This window comes from Phalacrocorax aristotelis, chromosome 1, assembly GCF_949628215.1.
Source record: "Phalacrocorax aristotelis chromosome 1, bGulAri2.1, whole genome shotgun sequence".
Taxonomy (NCBI): Eukaryota; Metazoa; Chordata; class Aves; order Suliformes; family Phalacrocoracidae; genus Phalacrocorax; species Phalacrocorax aristotelis.
Genome location: NC_134276.1, coordinates 136,654,908 through 136,665,198, shown reverse-complemented (window position 1 = coordinate 136,665,198; position 10,291 = coordinate 136,654,908). Strand labels below are relative to the sequence as shown.

At 48.6% G+C, this 10,291-nt stretch overlaps 1 protein-coding gene across 2 annotated transcripts; it reads right to left on the bottom strand.

Annotated features, from left to right (window-relative positions):
* Nucleotides 1-706: 706 nt before the first annotated feature.
* LOC142065411 (potassium voltage-gated channel subfamily A member 1-like) lies at nucleotides 707-5,476 on the bottom strand. Of its 2 annotated transcripts, none has more exons than XM_075111507.1 (2): nucleotides 4,890-5,476; nucleotides 707-4,781 (listed from the first exon to the last, which is right to left on the bottom strand). In XM_075111507.1, exons 1-2 carry the CDS (start codon nucleotides 5,236-5,238, stop codon nucleotides 3,205-3,207), a joined length of 1,926 nt encoding a protein of 641 aa, XP_074967608.1. In that variant the 5' UTR covers nucleotides 5,239-5,476; the 3' UTR covers nucleotides 707-3,204. The 2 variants fall into 2 exon arrangements, with proteins under 2 accessions (XP_074967608.1, XP_074967615.1); XM_075111514.1 differs by having other exon boundaries at nucleotides 707-4,838; nucleotides 4,953-5,476.
* Between the last annotated feature and the right edge of the window lie 4,815 nt (nucleotides 5,477-10,291).

Genomic DNA, 10,291 nt, shown 5'->3' with positions numbered 1-10,291 from the left:
TAAATATTTTCAATGATATTTTGAGAATAATTGGTTTTCTTCTTAATGGAAAGTTACATTGTTCTATTACAGAAAAACACAGCACGTTCAAACTGAAGGTTGATGTATGATTTGACAAGCTTTCGCAGAACCCTGTGCAGCAGTCAGAGTAATTTGCTCTCACAGAGCTTGATCTTCATTGGGACAAATTCTGCTCCCTGTACAGGGCACACATGCTGGAATCCAGAGCTGAATTTTGCAGACTGACTCCAGTGGGAAGTTAAAGGCCCCCGGCACCTTGCAAGACCAAGTCCTGTGGTATCTCTGCAAACATGAAGTAGGGTTCAACAAGAACTCGTGATAATCTAACAGTTCACTGCCACTGAAGGGTGAGAATTTCGCTCCTCCCAGCTTCCTCACCTGCCTACTGACCTTCCCCATCCTGTCCTTGCATTGGCTCTGGCACTCACTTGCTTTCCAACTTGTTAATTTGACAGATCATCTACTTTGTTGTTGTTGTTGCTGTATTGGATTTTCTGCCAGATTAGTGAGCTCAAGCAGCTTCTGGAAAAGAAGGCAGCACTTGCACAGGTACTCACCCAAGGACAGAACCAGTTCAGGGTAAGCAACAAAAGGGCACATAATGGGAGAGAGAAAACTGAAAAGGACACAGGAAGACAAAGCCCTCCCTTTCCATCAGCAACGGGATTTTAAGATCAGCCTCACCCACTCCCCATAGCCCTGATTTGCATTCACCTACATCAGTTTTTCACCAGTGTTACTCCATTAATTGCAATAATTGCCGCTATGTAATTCAGATCATATAGTATCAAGAAGACCTGGACATAAGCAGGGTACCACTGTTTAACAAGGGACTAAATACAGACATAACCCCTGGTCTGAGGAGCTGACAGTCTAGTTCAGCACAACGCGCAATTGGAAGAGCAAACTATGGAAGACAAAAGTGATCAGGAAGGTGGGGATAGTAATTAGAGGAAGACACAACCAGAATTTGATCCTGAAAGACTCACTGTATTTTTTGGTACTTATTCAGGTGAGTCACATGGATTTAGTCACTGAAAGTAGATCAAACTATTTCCTGAGCAAAAACCTTCACTGTTAAGTCCATCAATGATCTAGATCTCAGCATGTGTAACAGGCAATTACACCACTTTGTTTCATCTTAGATTCAGTCTCACCAAAGGGCTAATTCTGCACTTCACCTGGATGCAAAAACTCTCACTAGAGCGAACAGGAGATCTGCCTGTGTCTGAAATGCAGCCAGACTGAAGCACTTTGCCAGTTTTGTTGCAGAGAGTTTCTCAGCACACCACATCATCGTCCCGCATCTAAATAAACAAGCAAACCAACCAAGAAACCAACATCTACAATTAACGTGAAAGATCCTGTTCTCTATTAGATCCAACCTCCTTCCCCCTCACCCCTGGGTTTTGGGCTGAGCTCTGTGTGACATGAAAAACACTACTTGCTTGGCACTTACCATGCTCGTTTTACTGAATAGGAAGGAAAAACATCATGCATTTGGCCATTATCATTAAACGGCATGGTAAGTGACAGGTAAGCAGAATTTGTGTCCAGATGAGAGAATGTCAAAGCATGGCTTTACAAAGCTGATTTAAGTTTATCACAGTACATATATCTGAGGTACTTGCATAAATTATATTCTTGATTTACTATTTACTTAGTTGTATTAGGAAATTTGTTAGAAACAAACCTTGAGCGTTGACAATCAAGACTTCTCTTTCTGCTAGTCTCGCTGTGCCATTGTATGTGGTAAAGGCATGAAACATCCTTCAGCAATAAAACAGAAGTCTGAGGGGAAAACAGAGGTGTCCTTTGCAAAGAAAATGATTACACAGCTCTTTGATTTAAAGTAAAGAAGCAACTTCACGTAAGTCTTCGCTAGGAGGCTGCACAGTGCTGTGTTATCACAATGAAGATGTGTCATTCATCTTTCAACAACATCTTGACTGTAAAATCCACCTTTCAGAGGTTTTGTTTGGAAATGAAAGAAAACAAGGATGTGTTTTCATGAAAGGTGATGCCTTCCATCTGAGTCCAAGATATAAGCCACACAATGGTTACTTAAGTAGCACAGCATGCCATATTAGACTCTTTAAGTGCCGTCCATTTCCCGTCTGTGATAATTAAAAACAGTGAACTGTGTACACAAATGGTATGGATACATAAAGGTGACTGATACGCAAAAGTAATCTGGCGTGTACAGTGAAAATAGTTTTGCAGATACTGCACTCATATTCTACTTTCTTGTATCTACCCACTCCCTTGTGTTTTTGATCTGTTGTGCACTTGGATCAAAACCAGTAACAGCAGACAATTTTTTTCTTTTGGTCTCAAAAATATACCGAAGGTATAAAACTGTAAAACTACAAAAAAAAAAAAAAAAAGCTGCACGTACATTTTTTTGAGTGGGGACAGTAAGCACAGGACTGAATTATTTAGAAATTCTGAAACAGTAAGCTAATTAATAAAGTTATTTATAAAGAAGTATATCTACAATTTTTAATAATTTAAGGCTCACAATAAACTAACATATCTATGACAATTAAAGTTTTCTGCAATAAGGTTAAAAGCACCAAATTCACTTCACATACTAGATAACCAGATCCATACTGATCACAAGTGGAAAACTGAAAGTGCTGATCTGCTAACGTTCCTAGTGCTTTAAAGATGTTGTATTTCACAGGAATAAGAAATCCCCTTGCAACCATAAATACAGTTATACAGATATAAAATATATTGGAATAATTTCAGTTTGAAACTACAGTACAAAAAACCTCACTCTCCCTCCCCAACCCCACCCATTCATTCTCCACACACACGTCCCCCAACTCTTTTAATACTAAACTTGGAGCAACTGAATTGGTTACAAATGACCCATTTAAAACCAACCACCATTTGCTAAAATAAGTTTCTACAAATTAGATTTTGCACTGTCATAATTCACCAGCCCCTGCATCATGGAGCGTAGCTTATTCTTAGTCTATTTTAAAAATAGGTGACCCTTTGTGTCATGGAAAAAGAACATAAAAACATGTATTTCTGGAGGACTACTCAGGACAGTGATCAATTTATAAAATATAGCCTGATTTAAAAAACTAGTTGGTACCAAAAGAATCATTATAGCAATAAGTTTCCAACACCAGCAAATCCTTCTGCATCTCTGAACTCCGTCTCCTCTCCTTACAGGTCTGTTTCCCTATTGGTGTCCAGACAGAGAGCATAGAGGGATTTTCTGAGATCTACGTTACTTTTTGCTTTGATATTGGTTTTCTCTAAGGAGCTGGTGCCATTTTTGAACCCCTCACTATTTTCCAAGTGCACAACAGATTTGTTCAGAGAGATTTTACTGGATCTTCTCTTCTCATCTGCCCCTGCTGTGCTGCTCTGAGCACTACTGTGTTCATCCTTGAGGACAGCTTGCTCTTCATGATCAGTCTCTCGGTGGTAGAAGTAGTTGAAGTTGGATACAATGACAGGGACAGGCAGGGCAATGGTGAGCACACCTGCGATGGCACACAAGGAACCCACAATCTTGCCCCCCACGGTGACAGGTCGCATGTCCCCATAGCCCACAGTGGTCATGGTTACCACTGCCCACCAGAAAGCATCAGGGATGCTGGAGAAATGAGACTCGGGGTCATCAGCCTCAGCGAAGTAGACAGCGCTGGAGAAGAGGATGACCCCGATGAAGAGGAAGAAGATGAGGAGGCCCAGCTCCCTCATGCTGGCTTTCAAAGTCTGTCCCAAGATCTGCAGACCTTTGGAGTGCCTGGAGAGCTTGAAGATCCTGAAGACTCTGACCAGGCGAATGACTCTGAGGATGGCCAGGGACATGGCTTGCTGCTGGCCCCCGCCCCCATTGCTACTGCCAGCCCCAGGCTGCTGCTGCTCTTGGACCAGCTCGGTGCCCAGGGTGATGAAGTAGGGGATGATGGCCACAATGTCGATAATGTTCATGATGTTGCGGGAGAACTCAGGCTTGCTGGGGCATGCGAAGAAGCGGACGAGGAGCTCAAAGGTGAACCAGATCACACAGGTGGTCTCGATGATGAAGAAGGGGTCAGAGAGGCTACTGGGTGGCTGCATGGGTGGGGAGTCCCCAGTTGTGCCATTCAAACCTCCACTTTGTGGGGGTAGGGGCACGGGCATCTCCCTCTCGTCCCTGAATTCTGGCAGTGTCTCCAGGCAGAAGGTGATGATGGAGATGAGGATGACCAACACAGAAACGATGGCAATGGCTCGAGCTGAGCCTGAGCTCTCGGGGTACTCAAAGATGAGCCAGACCTGGCGCTGGAACTCATTGCGGGGCAGGGGCTTCTCCTCCTCTTTGATGAAGCCCTCATCCTCCCGGAAGCGCTCCATGGCCTCCTCACCCAGCTGGTAGAAGCGTATCTCATCAGCGAAGACATCGATGGAGACATTGACAGGCCGGCGGAGCTTGCCCCCAGACTGGTAGAAGTAGAGGATCCCGTCGAAGCTGGGTCGGTTGCGGTCGAAGAAGTACTCGTTGCGGAGCGGGTCGAAGTAGCGCATGCGTTTATCCGGGTCCCCCAGCAGCGTGTCGGGGAACTGGTTGAGGGTACCCAGCTGGGTCTCGAAGCGCAGCCCCGAGATGTTGATCAGCACCCGCTGGTGGTGCATGACGCCACGGTTCGCCGCCGCCGCCTCTTCCTCCTCCTCCTCGCCCGCCGCCGCCATGGCCATGCCCCGGCGGTGCCCCCCTTCCTCCAGGGGGCCCATCTCCGCCGCCGGGCCGGAGCGCCGGGCGCGAGGCGGCGGTTGGGGCGGCGGTTGGGGCGGCGGTTGGGGCGGCGGTTGGGGCGGCGGTTGGGGCGGCGGTTGGGGCGGCGGTTGGGGCGGCGGTTGGGGCGGCGGTTGGGGCGGCGGTTGGGGCGGCGGTTGGGGCGGCGGTGGCGCTCCGCGCGCTGCCGCCCGGCCGTTGGGGCTGCCCGCGTTGCCGCTGCGCCGCCTCCCGCCGCCTCCCCGGGGGGCCGGCGGGGGCCGTTCCCGCTCCTCGTCCGCCGGCAGCGGCGGCGGCGGGGCGCCCTCCCTGCCGTCGCTCAGCCGCGGCGTGGCGGCGGCGGAGCCGGCGATGTGGAGCACGTCGCCCCGCCGCCGAGCCCAGACGCTGCCGCCACTGCCGGCCGCCGCATCCTCGCCGACCGCGATGGCCGTGGTGCCGCCGTTCTCCAGAGTCACCAGCGCGATCTCCATGGGTAGCGGCGGCAGGAGGCAGGCGCGTCTGAGGCGACGGGCATGCTGCGCTCGCCGTCCCCCCCGCCGCTGCGGCCACCTCCGGGCGGGCGAGCAGGCGGGCGGGCGGGCGGGCGGCCGCCCTGCCCTGCCCTGCCCTGCCTTGCCCTGCCCTGCCCCGCCCGCCTCTGCCTCACTGCGCGGCCGAGCGTGGCCGAGCGCGGCCGGGGAGAGCCGGCCTGGGACCCGGATATGAGCGAGCGATCATTATATGATGGTCACTTGACGTCAAAAGGATCCCTTCTCCCTCGTGCAGGCAGCAGCAGCCTCCACCGGGCACCGGGACGCCGCATCCCCCCCGCCGCGCCCCGCCCCGCCCCGCCCCGAGGGGGCCGCTCGGGGACCGCTGCCGGGAAGGGGGGAGCCGGGCACGGGGGGCGGCGGGGGCACCTGTGCCCGGGGCGGTGGGGGGCGGGGGCCGCCCTGCGCCCCGTGGGGTGCAGTGACACCGCCCGCCCCCCAGCCCCAGCTGCCCCCCCCTGGCCCCCGCCCCGCTGCCGACGCCGCAGCAGGGGATTACGGTGCGGCCCCCCACGCGTGGATTACTCGCTAAAGGTATTGCGCGCAGGGAGGGCTCTGGCTGTAAGCCCCCACTCACCCATAATGAAAATCATAATCGAAGGCACCGGGGATTCCCGGCGCCTCTTGGTGTGTCGTGTCCGTGTCACCCGCCCCCGTTCAGTCGCCCCCCCGTCCCCCCCTCCCCCAGGGTAATGAGAACAAAGGAAGGCATTGGGTAATCTTTTTATCGCTTTGCTTTGCTCTCCCCTCTCCTCCCCCCAGTTTATCATGGAGTTGGTGCTGCTCCAAAAGGTGCTTCCAAAGCCACAAGATGACAACATTTCTACCAGGCTACCTTCATGCTAGCATTTGCAAACAGGGACCATACTTTGATGCATTCTTAAACCAACATCCAAAGCTGATATATTTCAGTAGATGCACATTTTATTAGAGAAAATGACTTGATGCAGGTTTACACAATTACTTCAATTACAGTTCAGTAATACAATCAGTGCTAAGATCTTATTTTCTACAGACGGTGAGCATATCTGTTCTATTCAGGGTCTACAGGGGAATATACTATATGTGTATACAAATGCTGTAGGATGAAATTATATATATACCACTCCCCTCTTGAGAAATTTCTGGGTTTCTAACAAAATCAAGTACAAAAAATATTAAATTAAGTGAAAAACCATTTTACCTTCCAGTTGGCACCACTGCAGTGACATTTTTACTGAATCCTTATGGTAGTACTCATCACTCCAGCAAACAGTTTACCTACATTTACTGGGATTAGTGGGTTTACACTTAATTTAAAACATTAACTTTGAGTATGAGATATGCCCAAAGATACTAAAAACAGTGCCAAAATAGAAAACCATAATTGTATTAAATGGTTACTGTAAGTGATGATCTGCCCATGACACGGTCATGTTCTGTAATTTATGTCTGAGAACTGAGCACAGAATCACTGTGCCAGTGAAGTAATGGACCACTTTACTTATGTAAGTGATTCTTAGAAGAAAAATTAAGTTTTCTAGAGCAGCCCTTTGAATACAATGGTCCTTTGATTTACAAGAGCAGTCATTTAATGGAATGATGTATCAAACGTGCAAAATGTAGTATAATACCCTTTGGGACCTGGAAACTCTGCAATAAATACAGGCATACCTGAGCACCCCAACAAATAACGGCTGATCTGTTATTAACCCATGTCAGAGATTATAACCAGAGGAAGGGCTTGCAACGCTGGAAAACCAGTCTGTTTTTCCAGCTCTGTCAGATCCTCTAATGCAAGATATTCTCCCTCCAAACCTTGCCTCCAGAATAACCATTTATTTCAAGAGGAAACATCCCTAGACAAGTTCATATAGATCTCCCAGAGGCAACACCAGTAAAAATAACATGCACCCCAGGGGCTGTGGCACCTGGCTGTCACAACAAACACCTTTGGAGTTTGCCCAGTGAATGGGTCCCTTTCGCAGGGCCAGTCACAGGTATCCACAGATGCTCAGCTGTGCTTTCATATGCGTTGGAATATACCAAGTAACACAACCCAAAATGGATGAGTTGCTGGCACCCGTGCCTGCTCCCTCACCCCTGTACTTTCATCATTCAGCCTGCTGTTCCTGCATGTGTTTGAACACACACACCCCCCCTCTTCTCCCCTTCTGCAAAACCCCCTTCCAGGGACCTCCTCCCACAAGGGTTACATTTAGCCTTTGCTTGCAGCCACCCTGTATTTACGTGCATTAGATGGGTCCCCACAGGCACTGATAACAAACCCCAGCCCTCTAGAGGGACATACATGTGCTAACCAGCACAGATCTCCCCAGCCTCTTTCAAGCATCCCGCATGAAAAACCACATCACTTCTCAACCCTGTTTCTACACTTCAGTTCCCGCCTCTGGAGGCACTTTTAAAAATTCCCCTGCGCAGTAAGCATGCTCGGGACTGTGGCAGACGGCCTTCTGGGGACTCAGCCCAGAGGGGCTGACGGCGGGCACCGCGCAGGGTGGATGAAAATGCACAGAGGACTTGTAAACTTGCTGCCTCTCATTCTGCCATTCCTGCATCAACAGCAGGGAGCAGCGCTTCCCTGATGCCTGGAAGAGATTATGCTGAATTTAAATTATCCCTTGATTAAAACCCAAGTTTCTCACCCTTCTAAATGTTGTGTTGCAGTGTTCACATTCTGAATTTGCAGGCAGATGGGATTACGCTAAAGTGCAGAGAAAAAGACAGACTTGCCCACATTCATCTTGCTGAAAGCCTCACTGAAAACCCCATGAAGAAAATGTACATTATTAATTGACATAGCAGGAAAATACGGCTGCTGTGTATCGTGTTTGAGTAGATGAGAACTACTTCCTTTGCAGCTTTAATAACTCTGAGAATCTAGTGTGATATCTGTATATGTGGGTACAAAGGAAGAGGGGAGAAAGGCATGGAAAGAAGGTGGGAGGATGATGTTAAAGGGGGAGAAACATCTACTCCAAGCAGGGAATTTTAAAGGGCAATTCTTATTTAGCATCCTTAATTTTTTGAGTGTAGTGAAAAGACTCTGGACAATTTATTGAGCAGTCCTACCAGCAGAAAGCCAAGGTGCTGGAAAGAAAGGATGACAATAGTGGGACATATCAAGTGTTAAGATGTGCTCCCTGACAGAGAATTTATTTGCCCCTATACTTGGAATTTAGCAAAAAGTATTTTCTAATCTGAGCACTTGCACACACACAGTCAGCCCTATACACTCCAGCACATCCACACCAAAATTTACCACCTCTGCAGCTCCCACTGCCACTCAGTTCTTCTAACCCAGTCATAATGCCTTTTGTCATCCTCTGTCACTGGGATGTTGCTTTTCCCCTCCATCTGGTGCACACAGCACCATTAGTGGCTTATCCCACAGCCCAGTTTGCCCGTTTTCTCCTGAGGCTGGACACGTGGCTAGTAAGCGGGACTCCTCCGTTTAGGCAGCATCAAGGGGCTGCTTAAATGCGATACTTTTAAGATTCCCTACTTCACCAGCTTGCCTGTGTGAGGCTCATACAAGCTCTGCAGAAGAAGAAACACTGTCTAAGCTAGAGATTCTCTGTCTTTCACTTAAAGGCAGGTCTGCATCCTCAATGCTACCTTACCAACACTTCCATGGGGAGAAAAGAGGATCATATCCTTGTGCCCTGTACAGCCATCATGCCGGAGACATGAATAATACATGCCTATGCTCAGACCTGTGTAATCATGTGCACCAGATATGAGAGTTCTATAACTGCCCCTTCCCCCATCTTCTGCTGTGCTTTGCACTGGCCTCCCCCTGCTCTTGGATACTGGGACAGACGCAACTGGATGATCCAAGTTGTCACAGGCTGGTGAGCAGCACTCAATACACGCCATTACATAGCAGGAGCGGCAGTGGTGTGGCTGCTGGGAGTTGTCATTCAGCAGGACACTCCCACGCAGCGAAATGAGTGCCCCATCGCATGTGGGGTTCTCACATGTTGAGAAATGAGAAATGGAAGTAGTATGCAGAAGCTGCATTCATCTACCCTCCCCACCACCTGCCACATACACATGAACTATATATGCTCTGATACAGCTGACTAAGGACACCTTGGGGACATCCAGTCTTTTCACAACTACTCCTTCTTGGGCCATCCCTATCACTGACAGTGGCTGTGGAGCTTCAGACTCACAAAAATTAAAGTACGAGACACACACCAGCCTCTAGAGGCTTAATCTGCCCACAGCCCTCCCCCTCTGTGGTGGTGGGACTAGGCATGTCTGCTTCGACACCTTTTGTGGGGACAGGGACCAGACAAATGTGCCTCATGGGACAACTTGCGTGCCTCCTTTTCTTCCTTGCTGTGTGTTGACTATCAACATTCCCATCACTGCAGATGGTGAGGAAGCCATCTGAAGCTGAGAAGAAACCGAAGCGGTTAAAAGCAAATCTGTGCCTCCTCCACTTGGTTAATTCCCCAGCAGCCTGACCCTGTGTTGAGATGAATCAGGCCAGAGAGAGAGACTGACACAGTCCTCAAGGGAGACCCCAGAGAAAAGACTCTTATTTCCTGTTGAGGGGGATTAAGTACAAGGCCATTGACAAATCACAGTAAACATCTGGATGTGAGCACTCCATCTATCAAAGCCTAATCCAGGAAGTTATTCATTAATGAATTCAGCAAATTCACACTGTTCTACATACAGGGTCAGCTGATCTTTTTTAATGTTTGGCTTTGAGGTGTTTTACATCTGTATCAACAGATTTTTATTTATTATACAAAGCAATCTACTGTATCCTAGTTTTGCTTAATTAATTGTTCAGAGTAATTCAGCCTTTTTTAAAAACCACACACTGCCATATTTTCTGATAGTGTAAAAACAAAATCTAACAGTTAAAACCCAACCACCACATTCCTACATTTTGTATCGGTTTTTAATTTTAAGCCCAAGTTCCTCTGGAAACTTTCCGTCACTGTGTGATGGAAAAAAAACATTAAATAGTAAT